The following is a 19,937-nucleotide window of genomic DNA, read 5'->3' on the forward strand; positions in this document are numbered from 1 at the left end:
TCCAGCCCCGCAAAACTTTTTGTCACTATTTTTGGATCTGTTGCTTTGTTGGGCAATTTTCGGGCAACATTTCATGGTTTTTTTTTTTGACAGACTTGAGAATGTATGTTAACGCTCGCCACTGACGCCAAGCCTAAGCCCTAAGCAAAATACTCTTTAAAACTAATTTTTCAATTATTCTATTTTCCCTAGAATACTCGTATGTTTTTTTCTGTGTTTATAATTTTTTGTGATGTTTTTGTTACGTTAATTGTTATGCTCATAGTTTGACCAGACAACACACAAAACCTGACAAAGCTAAGCTTGTGAGACTACGCGCGGCGTAAATGGCCAGGAATTCCCCTAGATAATTGTGATTCAGAAAACAGAAAACACATATTTATCCGCAACACGAGAAGTTACTTGATTATCAGTTTTCTTCTTTTTTCATAAATCATTCTGAAATATCTGAAATAACAAGCTCCGCTAATAAGTTTCTGGAATTGAGCATGTCAAGCAGTGCCGACATACAACAAGTTCAGGAGGTTATTGGGTGAGTATTTAAAGCACTTTTTATTAGTTTTTAAAATGTTTTGTTAATGCTTAAAAAAAGTTATATACAAGCTTGAATTTTCAACAAAAAATTACATTCCGGAAAATCGAAAAGTTGAAAAAAAGTCTATGAATAAACATGAACTCAATTCACAATACTCCTTTTAATTTCGCACATATTTTCAGCGACATTGGCTATTATTTTCACATCATCAATGTGGTCCTCAGTTTCGTTTCAGTTTTGATGAACACTTTTCATATTTTTATTCTAAGTCAAAAATCCATGCGAACCTCATCGACAAACGTCATTCTCATAAGCCTTTCTGTATGCGATATTGCCGGCGGGCTGACCACTATTTACAAACATTTTTTGATGGTGGATGCGGAAAATTCTGAGTGGTGGGTGAGAGTACTTTCAACAGATTTTTTGAAAAACCTAGAGATTCAGTGTGACTTCAACTTCCCTGTGGAAAATATATTTTGACATAACTCTGTGGTCTATTATTATACACTTCCGAAGATGCGCTTCGTGGCTTGGAATATTCATGGCCACTGTGAGATTGGTACTAGTTAAGAAATTGTCCATTAGCAGGTAGTGCGTGGTATTTAAGATATTTCTTTAATATCTTCATCCAGATTCTGCAATTGGTCGAAACCGCGTGTTGGGTGGCTCATGGCTGTGATTCTATTTTTCCTCAGTGCTCTATTATCAGTATTTTATCAATTCAGATTTGTAGTTATAGAAAATCGTAGTTTTCCCTTACCACAAGTGTACGTTGTATTATAGAACTTTTGCAACAAAAAAACAAAAAAAAACTTGCGTTTCAGTTGCGCCCAGTACCAGAATACCAACAATGTACCGAAATTCTCAGTTGCACTTTCTCCGTTGTTTAGCAACAACGATAGAATTGTGCTCAGAGCCTACCTGCTCTTTGATATAATTGTCAGCAAGGTGAATTTGAAAACTTTGATGGGGTCATTTGACCCAGGGTGGGTGGCAATTGCCGTTCGGCAAATTTTTTGTCGACAAATTCGGCAAATCGGCGGAAATTTTGATTTTCGGTAAATTACCGATTTGCCGATTTGCCGAAATTTTTGATTTTCGGTAAATTGCCGATTTGCCGGAAGTTTTGATTTTCGGTTAACTACCGATTTGCCGGAAATTTGATTTTCGGTAAATTGCCGATTTGCCGCAAATTTTGAGTTTTGGTAAACTGCCGATTTGCCGGAAAATTGATTTTCGGTGAATTCCCGATTTGCCGATTTGCCGGAAATTTGATTTTCAGTAAACTGCCGATTTGCCGGAAATTTGATTATCGGTAAACTGCCGATTTGCCGGAAAATTGATTTTCGGTGAATTGCCGATTTGCCGGAAATTTTGATTTTTGGTAAACTGCCGATTTGCCGGAAATTTGATTTTCGGTTAATTGCCGATTTGCCGAAAATTTTATTTTCGGTGAATTGCCGATTTGCCGGAAATTTGATTTTCGGTAAATTGCCGATTTGCCGGAAATTTGATTATCGGTAAACTGCCGATTTGCCGGAAATTTGATTTTCGGTGAATTGCCGATTTGCCGGAAATTTGATTTTCGGTAAATTGCCGATTTGCCGGAAATTTGATTTTCGGCGAATTTCCGATTTGCCGGAAATTTGACTTTCGGTAAATTGCCGATTTGCCGGAAATTTGACTTTCGGTGAATTGCCGATTTGCCGCAAATTTTGATTTTCGGTAAATTGTCGATTTGCCGATTTGCCGAAAAATTTGATTTTCGGTACATTGCCGATTTGTCGAAAATTTTGATTTTCGGTAAACTACCGATTTGCCGGAAATGTGACTTTCGGTAAATTGCCGATTTGCCGGAAATTTTATTTTCGGTGAATTGCCGATTTGCCGCAAATTTTGATTTTCGGCAAATTACCGATTTGCCGATTTGCTGAAAATTTTGATTTTTGGTAAACTGCCGATTTGCCAGAAATTTGATTTTCGGTAAATTGCCGATTTGCCGATTTGCCGAAAATTTTGATTTTCGGTACATTGCCGATTTGTCGAAAATTTTGATTTTCGGTAAATTGCCGATTTGCCGGAAGTTTTGATTTTCGGTTAACTACCGATTTGCCGGAAATTTGATTTTCGGTAAATTGCCGATTTGCCGCAAATTTTGAGTTTTGGTAAATTGCCCATTTGCCGGAAATATGATTTTCGGCGAATTCCCGATTTGCCGATTTGCCGGAAATTTGATTTTCAGTAAACTGCCGATTTGCCGGAAATTTGATTATCGGTAAACTGCCGATTTGCCGGAAATTTGATTTTCGGTGAATTGCCGATTTGCCGAAAATTTTGATTTTTGGTAAACTGCCGATTTGCCGGAAATTTGATTTTCGGTTAATTGCCGATTTGCCGGAAATTTGATTTTCGGTAAATTGCCGATTTGCCGGAAATTTGATTATCGGGAAACTGCCGATTTGCCGGAAATTTGATTTTCGGTGAATTGCCGATTTGCCGGAAATTTGATTTTCGGTAAATTGCCGATTTGCCGGAAATTTGATTTTCGGCGAATTTCCGATTTGCCGGAAATTTGACTTTCGGTAAATTGCCGATTTGCCGGAAATTTTATTTTCGGTGAATTGCCGATTTGCCGCAAATTTTGATTTTCGGCAAATTACCGATTTGCCGATTTGCCGGAAATTTGACTTTCGGTAAATTGCCGATTTGCCGGAAATTTGATTTTCGGTAAATTGTCGATTTGCCGATTTGCCGAAAAATTTGATTTTCGGTACATTGCCGATTTGTCGAAAATTTTGATTTTCGGTAAACTACCGATTTGCCGGAAATGTGACTTTCGGTAAATTGCCGATTTGCCGGAAATTTGACTTTCGGTAAATTGCCGATTTGTCGGAAATTTTATTTTCGGGGAATTGCCGATTTGCCGCAAATTTTGATTTTCGGCAAATTACCGATTTGCCGATTTGCTGAAAATTTTGATTTTTGGTAAACTGCCGATTTGCCAGAAATTTGATTTTCGGTAAATTGCCGATTTGCCGATTTGCCGAAAATTTTGATTTTCGGTACATTGCCGATTTGTCGAAAATTTTGATTTTCGGTAAATTGCCGATTTGCCGGAAGTTTTGATTTTCGGTTAACTACCGATTTGCCGGAAATTTGATTTTCGGTAAATTGCCGATTTGCCGCAAATTTTGAGTTTTGGTAAATTGCCCATTTGCCGGAAATATGATTTTCGGCGAATTCCCGATTTGCCGATTTGCCGGAAATTTGATTTTCAGTAAACTGCCGATTTGCCGGAAATTTGATTATCGGTAAACTGCCGATTTGCCGGAAATTTGATTATCGGTAAACTGCCGATTTGCCGGAAAATTGATTTTCGGTGAATTGCCGATTTGCCGGAAATTTTGATTTTTGGTAAACTACCCATTTGCCGGAAATTTGATTTTCGGTAAATTGCCCATTTGCCGGAAATTTGATTTTCGGTAAATTGCCGATTTTCCGTTTGCCTAACATCAATTTGCCGGAAGTTTCTAGAGGGATTTTTTAAAAGACGGAAACACTTAAAACTGTGCAATTTCCGGCAAACTCAACAAATCGGCAATTTGCCAGAAGTTTCCAATTTCGGCAATCAGCCAATTTGCCAATGTTGAAAGTTTACAGTAAACAATTTTCAGTTTTTACCATGCATCGCTTTTGCACTACTTACTATATTTTTAATTCGGGTTCTAAAGAACGTGAAAAAAAGTACAAGCAGTGCCCGCTTCATCAAGGAGAACAAAACGGATTTGAGCACAAAGCTCATAGGTTACATGACCGTTGGATTCTTCATCACTGGCACTCCACTAGGCATTATTTATCTCACAAAAGCATTTTTCGACAAATCTGAAGCTGTTGTGTGAGTTTCGAACTGAATCCTTCTAAATTCCAATTTAAAAATTTCAGAATACTCTCTACAGACCTGGCCCTTTACTTTCTCGTTTTGGTCACTATAAACGCGATTCTTCATCCAATTTTTTGCATTTTGATGTCAAGTCGGTATAGAGATACGATCAGAAAAACGTTTCTCCCATCTCAAAAATCTACAATTTCTGTTACAAGAAACGCAGGGAGCATGCATACTGTTTCCGGGATCAGAATAAATTGATATGATTATATTATTGCTTACATAGATTTTCATAAATACAACCATAGTTTTCACATGTCTATTAAAAATTTTTAACTGAATACATTCTTATTTCTGTGGCGTCTGGTTTCTGTGGTTTCTGTTTTTGTGTGGTTTTTGTGTGGTTTCTGTGGCGGCATTTTCATAAATGTACCTGCCAATCCGTTTTTGTGTGCTGTAGTTTTTAATTTCGCACTTCCTTGTTTTCAGAAAGAGCTAAAACTTTAATGGCGATTATTTGACAAAGATCTGCGCTCACGCTCAGAATCACTACATAATAACGTATTAAACATTTTTAGGTAAAACTATAGAGAACACTGCATTCTTATAAAAAATTAACATACTTTGCTATAGAAACAAAAATGTTTCATATACGCCTGCCTACAAGCAAACATATGCCTATTCGCCTGCCTTCTAGGTCACCTACGCCTGCTTATCAGCCTACAAGTACATCTACGCCTACCCGCCTGCCTGTTTACCTGGAGACCTACGCCTGCCTCGTCCTTGCACATGTACCTACTACCCAATTAAAAGGATGACATGAAAATGAGGAAAATAGGCAATACGAATGAAATTTAAATTTCTACAGTGCCGGCCAAAAACATATCCCATTTTCGATTTTTGATAAATTTACAAATTTTACAAACGAGCACAACTTTAAAACTAGAAATGATATCAAAAAAGGTTTAACTGATGAAGTATTATTCATAATTTCGTCTACTTGTATTCAGTTGTTTAAATTTTTTATCAGTGCCAGGACAAAAAATACAGCGGCCGACATCTCGTGAGCCCGTTTTTGACAACGTTTACTGATTTGGCCGTATCCCGAAAACGAAATTTTTTCTGGGAATGTTGTTATAGGGAAATAGTCTTTAGACTATTTGTCATTGTTTGTGCCTATTCACTTTGTTCTCAAAAATCCTGCAAAAAAGTTATGGAAGTGCAAACTTGAATAGTGCACGGCCACGCCTCGAACATTTCTCGCAAACGATGAATTTTTTTCCTGAATATTGATATTGTGTTTGAATATAGCTTAATTGTGATTTTACATGTGTTATTTCTAGAAAATGCTCGAAAAAATATTTTGAACTAAGTAACCTGATTTTTGGTTGTAGTGGGTAGGTGGCACCTAATGAGCGACAAGTTTGCATTCCCATAACTTTTTTGCAGGATTTTTGAGAACAAAGTGAATAGGCACAAACGATGACAAATAGTCTGAAGACTATTTCCCTATAACAACATTTCCAGAAAAAATTTAGTTTTCGATATACGGCCAAATCAGTAAAAGTTGTGAAAAACGGGCTCACGAGATGTCGGCCGCTGTATTTTTTGTCGTTACACTGGTAAACAACTTAAAAAATTGAATACAAGCAGACGAAATCATGGGCAATACTTCATCAGTTGAACTTTTCTCGATAAGTTTTCTAGTTGTGCTCGTTTGGAAAATTTGTAATTTTACCAAAAAACAAAAACGGGATGTTTTTGGCCGGCACTGTATATAATTTCTCATGAAATCAATTTTTGTCTCACTGGTCTAAAATCCGGAAATTCTGGGAAAATGGAAAAACATAGCCAACTTGCAAAACAAACGCGGCACAGGTGCAAATTTTTGCCAATTTCCTAACAATTTCGTTCTGGAAATTAAATCAAACGAATCCTAGACGCTGAGTTTAGTCTGAAGTCTGAAAATTTTCATTCACCGCACGCGAAAAAAATCACTCTGTCTGGTCACGTAATAAGCGAAAGTGATATTTATTAATCTCACATGATTGCAGCCTTCCGGGACTTGTTTGGCTGAAAGTGTGTCATCTTGATTTGAGCAGCCATGTCGTCGCCTTTCGTTGATTATGAAAATTTGGAAGACGTTCAAGAAGTTGTGAGGTAGGAATTGTAATTGAAACTTAATATGTGATATCCTATTATTGATTAGGTTTTTAATATTATACATATAGGTTAAACACTATGTAATAGTCAAAAAATTACCGTATTTCATTTATTAGTAGAGCATGTAATGCTAGTTTTTGGACGCCAACTTAGATGTAATACTTCTACAAGTTTTAGATTTTTGCACAAACTCAACAATAAATTTTCAAACTTTTATAGTGGAATCGGATACCACATCCACCGTGCCAACTTCATCCTCAGTCTAATCTCAGTATTAGTTAACCTGGCGCACATCACAATTCTATGCCGAAAATCAATGAGGACATCTGCGACAAACGTTATTCTGATCGGTTTATCCATTAGTGATATGTGTATTGTAATGACTACTGTATACAAACATCTATTCATGATCGACTTTGAAAATTCGGATTGGTATGTCGGTACACACCACATAAAACAGTTTTTAATAATTATTTCAGCATGACTTCAAGCTTGAGGTGGAAGATCTACGTAGACATGACAGTATGGTCTATTCAGATTCATTTTCGAAGATGCGTTAGTTGGCTAGGTGTGCTAATGGCAACTGTCAGATTTGTTATCGTGAAAAAAATGACTACAAGCAGGTAGCCAGAAATTAGCGAAAACAAAATATTCAAATTATTTCAAAACAAATATTTAGATTTGGTAACTGGTCAAAGCCAAAAGTTGGCTGGTACATGATTCTTGTGGTATCTTGCATCAGTGCACTTCAAACTGCTTTCTATCAATCTAGATGGATGGTTGTGGAAAATCGAAGTATTCCACTGCCAGTGAAGTATGCCGAGCTATTGTGAATTGAAACTCGAATTTTGAAATATTTTCAGTTGTGCTCTATACCAGAAAATCAGTCGACGTGTTCAATTTTCCGTAATGTTGAACGACTTTTTCAATTCTGATGATCAATTTGTTTTGAGATCCTATTTAACGGTTGATGCAGTTGTTACCAAGGTTTGTTGATTACGTGTGCACTTAGACTCAATTCTCTTCACAAAAAAAAATTCATAGGCCATTACATTACTTGTTTTTGGAGCTATGAATTGATCATCTGATCTAACTTGTCATTCTATTAGTCAACATTAGAAAGTAATAAATTAAATAAGCTTCTGGGAATTATGACGATAATAGAATTTATTGTAGCCATGGAGTTTGGAATTCAATTATTGGAAAGTTAGTTCCAAGGTATTTTTAAGAAACATTCCAAGATCAATAGAAAATGTAAAAATTAATTGTTATTGAAGGTGGTGTAAACACAAATTTTTTATTGCGTTAAACTTGAAAAAGTCTGAAAACTTTTCAAAAAAAAATGTGATGGCGGCTCCAAAAATGAGCTAAAATTATTTAAAATTGGACCAACTGGTCAATGTCGCAGCGGGTTGAAACTAACTAACTAAGGTGCTCAAGCTAGGTGCTCAAGCTAAGAGCTCAAGCTAGGTGCGCAAGCTAGGTGCTCAGGCTAAGAGCTCAAGCTAGGAGCTCAAGCTAAGTGATTAAGCTAGGTGCTCGAGCTAGGTACTCAAGCTAAGAGCTCAAGCTAGATGCTCAAGCTGAGTGATCAAGCTAAGAGCTCAATAAAATTTTGCTTGAAAATTGTGCCCTTCAAAATTCTAATAGACAAGACATTTTAAGCATTTCTTAAAATTGCAGTTCATACCTTGCGTCGCCTTCTCGATTCTTACCGTTTTACTCCTCCACGCTCTCCAAAAACTAAAAAAGTCCGGAGAGAGCATTGGCAGGAAAACTGGGTCTACAAATGAAGATAAGAAGGATTTGAGTACAAAACTCATAATTTTCATGACAATCAGTTTCCTTATAATTGAGGCGCCGCTTGGAGTAATATATCTCGTTAAAGCGTGCTATGATCGAAATGATGCGATTTCGTAAGTTTACACTCTGAACACACTAGAAATTAGAACGAATTTTAGAATTTTGTCATCAGATTTTGTCGTGTACTTTTCGATGTTGGTAACAGTCAATTCAATTATTCACCCAATCTTCTGCATTTTAATGTCAAGCCAGTATCGGGACACAATTAGGAAAATGCTGGGAGTCACTAAAAAGACAAAAATTGCATCGCAGAAAAACAAGACCAGTGGGGTTTCGATACAAGGAATTCAGATGACTTAGTGATAATTTAGAACTTTTCAATCAGCTCACTAATAAACTATATTTTTGTTTCACCCGAATCGGCGGCCAGGGTCATTTCCATGACTTAATAAAAGAGTGGTATTATAACTAAAGCACAAATAACAATAGGTTAAAATTTTTTATAAATACTTTGCCTTAATTTCAAAAACCGGACAGAAAATGCAACAAAATGATTTTTATTTCAAATGCTAGCAGAAGGTTATAGAAAAAGTTTTCTCGAATTTCCAGAAGTTCCAGAATTTTCCAGAATTTTGCCGAATTATCCAGAAGGTTCAAAGACATTCTAGAGTTTTCTCAAATTTTTCAAAGGATTTCTCGCATTAACCAGAAGGTCCAAAAACATGGAACCCTACAGGATGACAGGACCCTTCCAGAAAAATTCCAAAACTATAATAATTATTTCCAAAATTACAATAATCATTTCCAAAACTACAATAATCCTACCATACACCTCCAGTATGCCTATAGTACTCCTACAAAACTACTCAAGCATCCCGACCAAATCCCACCTAACTTCAACTCATTATCCCTAAGTCTATAAACAAAATGTAATTTATGCAGAGACGTCTCACATATTTTTTTTTCTTGACAAGCACGTGTTTGTCTTTGTGTTTTCAATGTGTGAGTAATATATAATTATGTTTTGTAGTAACAATAACAAATTAGGTTTATATGATTTTGATATCATTAAGTTATACCGAATTTGTCTGTTGATCACTGATAATCATTTGTCACCTAGTCATGTCGTTGGTTAGTGACGCTGAAAATCTACAGAATGTCGAAAATGTTGTAAAGTAAGTTGCCTAGATATTCCTATATTCATTTTTTCGTCTACACGTAGTGTCAGGCTGTCCCTTCACGGGTTGATCTACTAAAAATGCGGGAATTTTTTCTCAGAAAAATGTGACGTCTGCATGCTCTTAACCTTGCGAAATCGATTGAAATGTTTGCTTCTCGACTCCCGCATTTTTCGAAGATCAAACCGAAATGGGACATTCTGACACCACATGCGACTATACTGTAAAGATATTTCAGCAATATTGGGTTATATTTCCAACGAGCCAATTTGTTCCTCAGTTTAATGTCGATAATTTTAAACGTGTTTCATATTCTCGTTCTATCTAATAAGTCTATGAGAACATCCTCCACAAATGTTATTTTGATTGGTTTATCGATAAGTGATCTTGGAATCGCAATGAGTACTATGTACAAACAAATGTTTATGGTGGACCCGCAGAATTCAGAGTGGTAATTTTAATTTCAATTTTTTGATAAATGTTTTCGTGGTGAAACGAAATTTTCTTTGAGTTCAATTTGTTTTAGCATTACTGCAACTTCACTATCAAAAGTTTACATGGACATTACTGCTTGGTCGGTTCTCATTTATTTCAGACGATGTAGTTCCTTTCTTGGGGTTCTTATGGCAAGCGTGAGATATGTTATAATGAAGAAGCCAACTGTCAGCAGGTACCAATGCTAATAATCTACTAAAAAAAGTACTGATAGTATCTTTTGTTCCCAGATACAGTAACTGGTCAAAACCGTCGGTTGGTTGGACTTTGACAGGTTCTGTGTTTTGTATCAGCGGTCTGCTAACCATATTTTATCAAGCAAGATGGATTGTCGTGGCTAATCAAACTGCTCCGTTGCCTATTACGTATCTTTTTTCTAGAAGCTTCTTGGTCCATAATTTTATATTTTCAGATGTGCTCAGTTTCAAAACTTAAATAGTAAACCACCGTATTCCGTGATTCTAGCGCACATTTTTAGCGCCAATGATGCTATAATTCACAGAAGTTATATGATCATGGATGTTCTGATTAGTAGGGTTCGATCGTTTTTTCCTCTTTCCTAGAGATGAATCTCATCCCGAATTGCCTCACCTAACCTCGAATATTTTTGAAATTATTGGGCAAACTCCTAAAGCCGATTCTTTGAGCCAAATTTAGAACTAGGTCAGTCTTCGGAATGAGAGTCCTCCATATAGATAAAATTTAATAACAACATATTAAAGTTCATCCCATGTGTGGCATTCATTATTCTAACAATCGCCCTTCTACGGATCCTTCAATCAATAAAAATAACCAATCTCACGAGACGCAAGTCCAGCGTTCATCACGACGAGAAACGAGATTTAAGTACGAAGCTGATTGTTGTAATGACATTCACATTTGTTCTTATCGAGACTCCACTTGGTATGATTTATATGGGACGAGTGATCTTTGATAAAAATCTAATGATTACGTGAGTACCACCACCCGTGATAATGATCAATGTATGCTTCAGGCTATTGTCCACAGATCTGGCTGTCTACTTCCTGATGCTTGTCACCATCAACTCAATTCTTCATCCAACATTTTGCATTTTGATGTCTAGTCAGTATCGGAATACGATTCGACTGATGCTCGGTCTCACCAGAAGTGCAAAATTGTCATCTGCAAGAAACAAAACAAGCGTGGCTTCAGCTCCGAAATTTCAAATTACTTAAACCTTTTTGATATTATCAATCAGGGCTCGTATTAAGAATAAAAATATTATCTAGACTAAAACTATCTACTAGACTATCTAGACTATCTAGACAAACTAGAATATCTAGGCTATTTAGACTATCTAGACTATAGACTATCTAGACTAATTAGACTATTTAGGCTATCTAGACTATCTAGACTATCTAAACTAGACCAAGTAGGGGAAAGTCCGCTGTTATCCGTAATAAGGAGACTATCCTTATTATATCCTCATTTTTCAAATAAACTTCTGACTTCTAACATCATTATTAAATGCTAAGCATGTCATGTAATCGGCTGTTATTCATATTTCGAGATCCTGTTCTTTTAATCTTGAAAATTAGTATGTCTGGCGATTCGCACTTCATTATTATCAAGTGAGCATTTTTATTCAACTGAACACTAAAACTTAAATATAATGAATTCAAACTCGACTGATAACGAACATTTACGAATCTTCATTAATTTATTGAGGTGACATTATTTTTTTATAGAACCCGAAGAAAATTTATTTTTTGTTTCAGAAATCTAGAAGATAAAAGTTTTTTCGTGAATTTTATCCTGAGCGTTTTCTCTATTTTTATCAATATTTTCCATGTAATAATATTGACTAGAAAATCTATGAGAGCCACTTCAATAAATGTTTTTATGATTGGAATTGCGATTTGTGATCTGTGTACCACGCTGACAACAGTATATAGATATTTCAGTTTAGTAGATTTTGAATACCCTGAATGGTGGGTAATTTATTCAATCCTTAAAGGTGGAGTAGCGCCAGTGGGGAAATTGTTCAAAACCACTCCTTTGATCCTAAAACGACCGAATATCATAATAAAACACTCCAAAAAATTTTAGATTTTTCATAATTACCGGTCAAAGTTTTGGAAAATTGCCAAAATTTTGAAAAATACGAGCTTTTGAGGAAATTTAAAGAAATGTCGCATATTTCGACCCCTACAATGTTTTACAATCAATTTAAACAAAATTAAAACATAAAAAATGTCGAAAAAAAATTTTTTTGGTCAACTTCCAGATTTTTGAGTGGAAAAAAAAGGGTAATTGCCACTTTTCGACAGTAAAAAATTTTCAAACAATTTTTGAAAAGTTTTATCATGATAGTTGTTCACTTTGGGACCAAATGAGTGGTTTTTAACAATTTCCCCACTGGCGCTACTCCACCTTTAGGAAAATCAGAGTTCTCCCGGTTAAGCGTCCTTACTAATAGATGCAACTTCTTTTTTTTCAGTATTACCTCAGATTCACTGGTGAAAGCATACGCTGACGCCATGTCCTGGTCGGTTCAGTATCATTTTAAGCGATGCAGCTCATGGCTTGGAATTCTAATGGCTGGAGTTAGGATTCTGATCATGAGGAAAATTTCTAACGCAAAGTAAGGCAAATTGAACTTTCCAAACATCTTTAACAACGGTCTATTAAATTTTAAAAAACTTGAGAGCCCTTAAAGGTGGGGTACCGAAATCTGGGAAATATTTTTAAATGACTTCAAATTGTTTCCGAATATCAAAGTGAATAAATTCAAAAAAATTTCCCTGGTTTTATATTTAAGCTTGAAATCGCGATTTTCATTTGCGTACCCATGAGATTTTTCAAATACGCGCCCAAAAAATTCTCCTTGGAGCACATTTGCCCCATTCGATTTTTTCCATCAATTTTTATTTCTTTCAGTTTTCAGCTATTGTCATTCATTTTTGTCGTATTTTATGGATTTTTTTTCGAAAAAAATTTTTTCTTTCGTATCAATTCAACATTTTATTAGAACAAAAATAAATGAGAATAGCTGAAAACTGAAAGAAATAAAAATTGATGGAGAAAATAGTATGGTGCAAATGCGCTCCAAGGAGAATTTATTTAGGCGCGTATTTGAAAAATCTCATGGGGACGCAAATGAAAATCGCGATTTCAAGCTCAAATATAAAATCAGAGAAATTTTTTTGAATTTTTTCACATAGATATTCGGAATCAGGGGAAAATTTGGAGTCATGTAAAAATATTTCCCAGATTTTGGTACTCCACTTTTAAGTAATCACAAACTTTGACTATACGTTATTGGTTAGCTCATAATTACTTTTTGAATGCATGTTTACAAATACCCCATTTTGCTTCTGATTTTAGTAAAATTACCTAAATTTATTATGAAAGGAGAGTATATTCTCCTTTCTTTTATTTCTAACATAACATACTTTACCCCAACAGAAATCTCTCCTTCCAGGTTCTCGAAAATCATGAAACCCATTTTTGGGATAAGTTTAATGGCAATTGTGTTTGGTATCAGTGGTATATTGACAACTGTCTGGCAATATGAATGCCAGGTTATTGAAAATCGGACTTACCCTTTGTCACCAAAGTAGGTCCTTCCTGGTGATTGCAAAAATAATATTAATTTTAGTTGCGCCGAACACCAGGATATTCATGGCGTCTTCAGATTTTCCTTAATTTTGCGTCCGGTTTCTACTGTTGCCGACGTAGTAATTTTGAGAAGTTATTTTATTTCAGATTCTATAATCTCCAGTGTATGTGACTTGTTAATTCAAAGATCTTGAGAACAATACAAAATTTCAGCTTATCCCTGGAATTTCCTTTCCATTATTAGCAGTTGTGTTAATTAGAGAAATTCGAAAACTTGAAAAATCCAGAACGAGAGCTATTCGGACTTTATCAACTGCAGAAAATGAGGAAAAATATGGACTCTCTACCAAACTAATCGGACTGATGACAGTGGCTGCGTTTTTATCGGAAACACCATTGGGGTTAATTTCAATATTTAAACAATTTTTCACAAAGGGCGACATAAATATGTGAGCGGCGTTTTTTTTTTAAATTTATTTCTATAGACTTCAATAAATTTTTTTTTATGTATATACGAAAAAAATCATGCAGCAAGGCTCGCCTCTCCACCAAGCTGAGCTTGGTGGCCGGTGTAATTTTCAAATATTTTTTGTTCTGAAAAAAAACACATATACCCTGAAATATACCCTTTAAAATTATATCTTAACAAATTTCAGATATAACCTAGATTTGAGAGCTCTCCAGCTTTCTTTAATGAAAAAAAAAAACAATTCACCGCTTTTTTTTTCAGCCGACTTTTAACTGATCTCGTCATCTACTTCACGATCCTAGCAACTTTCGTCTCGATACTTCACCCAGTTTTGTGCCTACTGATGTCTAGTAAATATTGTGAGACTCTTCGCAAAATGTTTGGAATTTCAAAGACACTTCCAAATAGTGTCACTTCAATTCACATTATTTAATTTTTTTTTTTTAATTTTATTATTAAAATGTGTATAAATAAAATTTATTAAATTTAAGATATCTCGAACTTTTGATATATGTATGTATTCCAAAACTTCTTTTCTTGGTTCAAGGGAACCAAAAAAATTTGAAAATGAAAACCTCTGTAGCACATCATTTTGTAAACTGTAATTATGATTTATATGACTCGTCATGAAAATGTATGTACCTTGAAACTCCGTGATACATTTTTTTAGCTCACTCGTAGTTTTTTTTTCTTCCGTATTGCAGTACGTTTGTTTCAAATTTTTATAAAAAAATGTATGTATTCATTTCATGCTCCCGGCGAAGCAGGTGATTTTTGAATGTAAATGTGTTCATTCCCATGAATAGTAGTCACTCTTATGCCTCATGTCTGATCAACAAACGTTTAATATCGACTTTAACGTCCCATTTCACCTAGTTTATCACTATTACATCTCTGGAACGGTTGCATTCTTCCTCAACACGTTTGTCATTTATCTCATAATTTTTCACAGCTCGAGGCTGGATTCATTTAAATTCTACTTGCTAGCATTTCAAGTAGGACTTTTTTCAACTTAAAAGTGGAGTCTAAATACAATTATATTGATCCAAAACGACTGAATATCATAATAAAACATTCCAAAAAAAAAGATTTTTCATACTTTCCGGTTAAGGTTTTGGCAAATTGCCAAAATTTTTAAAATATCAGCTTGGGAAATTTTTTTTAGAAAAAAAAATTTGCTTGAGGAAATCCAAAGCATTATCGCATGTTCCTACCTCTACAGTGTTTCAATACAAATAATGTTTAAAAAAATTACAGTATAAAAAATGTAGAAAAACAATTTGTTTTGGTCTACTTCCAAAATTATGAGTAGCAAAAACTGAATAATTGCTGCTCTTTTTTTTTGAAAAATTTGAAAAAAAATTGTTTTTTTTATTTAAAAATGTAATACAAAAAAAACATTTTTTTTGGTCGACTTCCAAAATTATGAGTGGAAAAAGCTGAGTAATTGCCACTTTTTGACATTTAATAAAAAATTTTCAAAAAATTTTGGAAACGTTTTATTATGATACTCGGTCATTTTGGCACCGCTACTCCACTTTTAATGAATAAATTTTTTGAAGTACGGTTACTGAAAAAGTATATTTTATTCAGATCTCATGTCTCATCTGTGACTTGAACACTGCCTTCCTTATGCAGCCCATTGGCTTGTTCCCAATTTGTGCAGGCTATTCCTATGGCATTCTGTCACGAGTGTTTTCATGGAGTTCGCACTTACTTATGGTAACCAAAAAACAAAACTTATTTACTTTTTCTAATTCATCATTAATTACAGACAATCTTCACATTTCTTATCAGTGAACAAGTCAATATCCTTGCAATTTGTTTTCTTCGTAAACACAAAGCAATTATGAGCTTAGAGGATATTACAAGCTCCGCCAATTATATATATCATGTGTGGTATTCATTTTGTTTGCTATTTCCTTTTGCAATTGCGTTTTCCATTTACCGTAGTGGCGACACATTGCATGAACAAATGAGAATTCTAGAAGAGGTATTACGAGGACAATAAATCATGAGAATGCGTACTTGAAGCATTTTATTTGACGCGCGATATTTCTTAGCGAAAACTACAGTAAGAACTTAAATAACAATAGTTTTCGAGTTCTTACTGTAGTTTTCGCTAAGAGATATCGCGCGTCAAATAAAATGCTCCACGTACTCATTCTCATGATTTATTGTTCCCGTAATAATACCTATTATTTTTCAAACAATTTCAACCTGCTTTAGCTGTATCCTGAATATGCAGGTCAATTTGGGAATCTTCGAGAATTTCAATATTATCCCATGAACAATAAGTTGATTTTATTTTTTGCACTTGTTACATTTGGAACCACAAAATCCACTGTCCTGATAACATGCCTTGTTTACCGAATGTACACAGCACTGACAAGAATTCAAAGCCGACTATCCACCTATGACCTTGTCAAACACAAAGTTGTTTTAAAAAGTTTGATAGTTCAGGTTTGCTTTTTTTAGTTTACTTATCATTGAATAGAAAATGTAATTTTCAGTTTTTGACAACTCCAATCTCATTCATTCCTGTTTTCGTTATAATGATGACTGTGATAGTTCCTACATATCACTCGCAGGGTAATCTAAACTAATTTTTAAAAAAATAATTTTTTCAAAGTTCAGAAATCTCTTGGGTTGCTTGCATGGTTTCTACAACTCACTCAATTTTTAATTCAATCGTTGTAATTTTGACTTATCCCGAGTTTAGAAGAGTTGTCGTGTTTTGGAAAACATGGAAGAAGAAAACTAAGACGTCACAGCGCATTTTGATTAATTGCTTTAAAATTTAAGCGTCGATTTTCGTGGAATTTTTTCAATGATTTTTCTAATACAGGGTGGGCCAAAAGTATGGTAACACATGAAGCGTTCTTTTACATGAGCTTTTCGCGCGACTGCCACATCATAAGTACATTCTTCTATCGAATACTGATAGCTGAATAAATTTCTTTCAATTTGACCCAAAATTTGTATTGTTTCCCAATAAGGTGCAATTTTAATCACCTCGGCAATTTGGCGAACCCTTTCGAAAAAACGGCGTTTTGGCACGCGGCACTTCCCACACAAACACACCTCCCACGCACGCCAATAATTTTCAGATGTATGATTTTTATGTTAATTTCAAAGTTAAAGAAGTGAAGAAGCGCTTTTGATTGTTTTCGTAGTATATAAAATTTTTCTGTGTCTACACTGGCGCCTAGCAAGAACCTTTGAATATTTCATGAATTCAACTTTGCGAAATTTACTCAGTTTTTTTGGTTTCACAAGGCGTAACGACCCACAAAATCATCCGGGCTAATTTTTCTATGAAAATTCTGAAAAGTCAGGTCAAAACGTGCCAAAAAGTACTAAAACGAATTTTTCTTCATACTGCTGCCGCCGCTCACATCCATCTTTCTGGCGACTGAGTCATTCAAGACTTAAACTACTGCCAAAGTCCATGACAGAAATACCACGACAGAAATTTTTTGGATTTTTGTTTTTAAAGAATCTCCAGACCAAGAGCATTCTTTGAATTATAAAAACTTGTAAGACACTTGCTGGATTCCTCGAGAAAAATGTAGAAATCCCGCAGAATGCCGACTTGCGTGCCATCAAGATCGTGATCTCAAAAGTTCTGAAGGCCTGCAGCGATGCGGATGGAATATTTTAAAAATTCAAAACGTTCATCTGGTCAGTATTTTATGGAGAACAAAACTGGTACAAGTTGATGTAATAACTCTTTCCACGCGTGAAGTTATAGAGCTGCAAACGTGTTACCATACTTTTGGCCCACCCTGTAAATTTCCGTGTTAAATTTGTTGTTTATTGTATTTTGATCAAATTTCTCGATTTAACTTGCTAAATTTTTAGAATTTCGGCGGAATCTCAATTTTATAAATTAAGATGAGAGAGCAATTTGAAAATGCTAAACAATTTGACACAATTCGACGCTTAAATTGAAAAATAATTATTAAAAATGCGCTGTGACGTCACAAATTTTCAAAAAAAAAATCCCGCCTTTTACGTGCAGTGGAGCGATGGGACAACCTGACACCGCGTGTTTCGATTCAATTTCCCAGTATTAAAAATAAAAGTACTTAATTTGTATATTTATGTTCATGGATTTCTTCAAAAGTTCTGATATTAAGCTTCCAATAGCTTAGTACCTAATATTTTTACAGATGTACCTTAGTAAATCAGAAATTACATTAAATGTGCCGCGGTGAAGCAGGTGAAACATTTGACTCTTTGCCATTTTATGACATGAGCTAAAGTCCTTATTTCCCAGGTATAATGGAAAATTCAACTACTTCACCAACGTTATTAGAACCTCCGAAAACTGTACTTGAAGCACTGGGATTGATGACTTTCATTTTAATCTCAACTATATTATTTCTTATTCAACTAGTTAATAAGCGAGTAAGTGTTATTGTAAACTCAAAAACCCGATGCTCAGCAATACTTTTTCAGAAATTGCTTTGGAACTCATTTCCTCCATACTGTATTGTCATCTTAGTTGCGCCAATTTCCCAGTTCACTTTTCTATTTTTCCACGCTTTTCTACCAATAATTCTATCGAGTGATGAACCAGTAGATCACATACTTAATAGATTTATCTTCTTTTTAATTATGAGCAACCCAGTATTGTATTTACCGCCTGTCTCGTTTTCATTTACAATGGTCAACTCAATTTTCTTGAACCTGAAGCCAAAAGCAAGCAAATTTGTGTTGGGGGTCAAAATTACAAGGTGGGTTTTATGATAATTTTAACTTAAAGGCGGAGTAGCGCCAGTAGGGAAAGTGTGAAAAACTACTCCTAAGGTGCCAAAATGACCGAATATCATAATTAAACTTTTCAAAAAATTTTTTAAAATTTTTTATTTACAGTCAAAAGTGACAATTACTCAGTTTTTGCCACTCATAATTTTGGAAAAAATTAAAAAACAAATGTTTTCCTGCATTTTTTCTTCTGTAATTTTGTTCTATTTGTTTGTATTAAACCATTGTAGAGATCGGAACATGCGGCATAATTTCCTTAAAAGCTCATATTTTTTTAAATTGTGGCATTTTGCCAAAACTTCGACCGGAAATTATGAAAAATCTTTAAGAAAATTTTGAAATGTTTTATTATGATATTCGGTTGTTTTGTGTCATTATAAGTGTCTTTAGACAGAATCCCCACTGGGGCTACTCCACCTTTAACTTTAAAACTTGTATTATAGAACTAAAGTTTTGATATTTGTTACTGCATTCATGTCGTTTTTCTACCGTTTACGTAATTCCACAGGATGTACATATATTTGCAAAGTAATTTAATTTTAAAATTCCGATTTTTCAGCGAAACATTTTATTATCACTATTCATCTTTGTAAAGGAAATATTGTTGTGAGTTTTACAATTTTTCCTAACACAGTCATATTTTTCAGGAGCTCGATATGATGAAGTTTTTGCCAATTTTAATAATAACCTTTTTTTGGTTGAAGAAAATTTTATTTTTTTTATTATCAAAAGGTTTAAAATCTAGAGAAAAAGCTACACAAGTTGAATATGTGCAAATGGTTCATATAGCCTTATACATACTTGTGTTCTGGGTGATTCACGAACTAGATTCAAGTCTTGAAAATAATTTTTTTTAATTTTTCAGTTGATAAATCTTCCGCAAATTGCGCATTCAATTACGAGCTCTGAGCCATATTCTCCACGTTTACTAGGATTTTTGGACAGCTGCATTTTACAATATGTTTTTGTTTATGCGATGATTATATCAGAATGGGAAATTGTGTTTGACTGCTTTCGTAAATTGAATTTTACTCCAAATTGTTCCTAGTAGCCTTA

General features: G+C 34.6%; 5 protein-coding genes, 1 non-coding gene and 1 pseudogene across 9 annotated transcripts; all 7 read left to right on the forward strand.

Annotated features, from left to right (window-relative positions):
• Positions 1-488: 488 nt before the first annotated feature.
• srw-100 (G-protein coupled receptors family 1 profile domain-containing protein) lies at positions 489-4,679 on the forward strand (the record flags this gene model as incomplete). 2 transcript variants are annotated; one of them, NM_001313326.1, is made up of 7 exons in its annotated part: positions 489-532; positions 718-930; positions 980-1,123; positions 1,168-1,302; positions 1,360-1,483; positions 4,210-4,430; positions 4,478-4,679. In NM_001313326.1, 7 exons carry the CDS (start codon positions 489-491, stop codon positions 4,677-4,679), a joined length of 1,083 nt encoding a protein of 360 aa, NP_001300255.1. The 2 variants fall into 2 exon arrangements, with proteins under 2 accessions (NP_001300255.1, NP_001300256.1); NM_001313327.1 differs by lacking the exon at positions 1,360-1,483 and having other exon boundaries at positions 1,168-1,243.
• Positions 4,680-6,471: 1,792 nt separating this feature from the next.
• On the forward strand, positions 6,472-8,753 carry srw-103 (G-protein coupled receptors family 1 profile domain-containing protein). The gene is made up of 7 exons (NM_071088.4): positions 6,472-6,578; positions 6,801-7,013; positions 7,061-7,204; positions 7,261-7,395; positions 7,445-7,568; positions 8,265-8,497; positions 8,543-8,753. Exons 1-7 carry the CDS (start codon positions 6,523-6,525, stop codon positions 8,742-8,744), a joined length of 1,107 nt encoding a protein of 368 aa, NP_503489.2. The 5' UTR covers positions 6,472-6,522; the 3' UTR covers positions 8,745-8,753.
• Positions 8,754-9,506: 753 nt separating this feature from the next.
• srw-102 (G-protein coupled receptors family 1 profile domain-containing protein) lies at positions 9,507-11,253 on the forward strand (the record flags this gene model as incomplete). The annotated part of the gene is made up of 7 exons (NM_001029145.2): positions 9,507-9,559; positions 9,801-10,013; positions 10,089-10,232; positions 10,288-10,422; positions 10,470-10,593; positions 10,780-11,009; positions 11,052-11,253. 7 exons carry the CDS (start codon positions 9,507-9,509, stop codon positions 11,251-11,253), a joined length of 1,101 nt encoding a protein of 366 aa, NP_001024316.1.
• A 292-nt stretch (positions 11,254-11,545) lies between these two features.
• Positions 11,546-14,541, forward strand: srw-101 (G-protein coupled receptors family 1 profile domain-containing protein; the record flags this gene model as incomplete). 2 transcript variants are annotated; one of them, NM_001029146.2, is made up of 7 exons in its annotated part: positions 11,691-11,746; positions 11,797-12,009; positions 12,519-12,662; positions 13,503-13,637; positions 13,680-13,803; positions 13,853-14,088; positions 14,370-14,541. In NM_001029146.2, 7 exons carry the CDS (start codon positions 11,691-11,693, stop codon positions 14,539-14,541), a joined length of 1,080 nt encoding a protein of 359 aa, NP_001024317.1. The 2 variants fall into 2 exon arrangements, with proteins under 2 accessions (NP_001300300.1, NP_001024317.1); NM_001313371.1 differs by lacking the exons at positions 11,691-11,746; positions 11,797-12,009 and adding an exon at positions 11,546-11,649.
• A 391-nt stretch (positions 14,542-14,932) lies between these two features.
• Positions 14,933-16,912, forward strand: sri-27 (Serpentine Receptor, class H; the record flags this gene model as incomplete). The annotated part of the gene is made up of 6 exons (NM_071089.1): positions 14,933-15,103; positions 15,702-15,830; positions 15,883-16,101; positions 16,338-16,571; positions 16,622-16,700; positions 16,746-16,912. The coding sequence occupies 6 exons, from the start codon at positions 14,933-14,935 to the stop codon at positions 16,910-16,912; spliced, it is 999 nt and encodes a 332-aa protein (NP_503490.1).
• A 1,483-nt stretch (positions 16,913-18,395) lies between these two features.
• Positions 18,396-19,929, forward strand: ZK697.3 (annotated as a pseudogene). The gene is made up of 5 exons: positions 18,396-18,521; positions 18,573-18,850; positions 19,441-19,487; positions 19,529-19,693; positions 19,747-19,929. Coding segments are annotated over exons 1-5 (799 nt in total).
• Positions 18,457-18,477, forward strand: 21ur-13178. The gene has a single exon (NR_068615.1).
• Positions 19,930-19,937: the final 8 nt, after the last annotated feature.

The sequence above is a fragment of the Caenorhabditis elegans genome, chromosome V, assembly GCF_000002985.6.
Source record: "Caenorhabditis elegans chromosome V".
Lineage (NCBI taxonomy): Eukaryota > Metazoa > Nematoda > Chromadorea > Rhabditida > Rhabditidae > Caenorhabditis > Caenorhabditis elegans.

Excerpts from the sequence above, each read along its gene's own strand:
- srw-103 (NM_071088.4), top strand. The coding sequence starts at position 6,523 with ATGTCGTCGCCTTTCGTTGATTATGAAAATTTGGAAGACGTTCAAGAA. Across the intron at positions 6,579-6,800 it reads GACGTTCAAGAAGTTGTGAG|TGGAATCGGATACCACATCC; the intron begins GTAGGAATTGTA and ends AAACTTTTATAG. Across the intron at positions 7,569-8,264 it reads TTGATGCAGTTGTTACCAAG|TTCATACCTTGCGTCGCCTT; the intron begins GTTTGTTGATTA and ends TTAAAATTGCAG.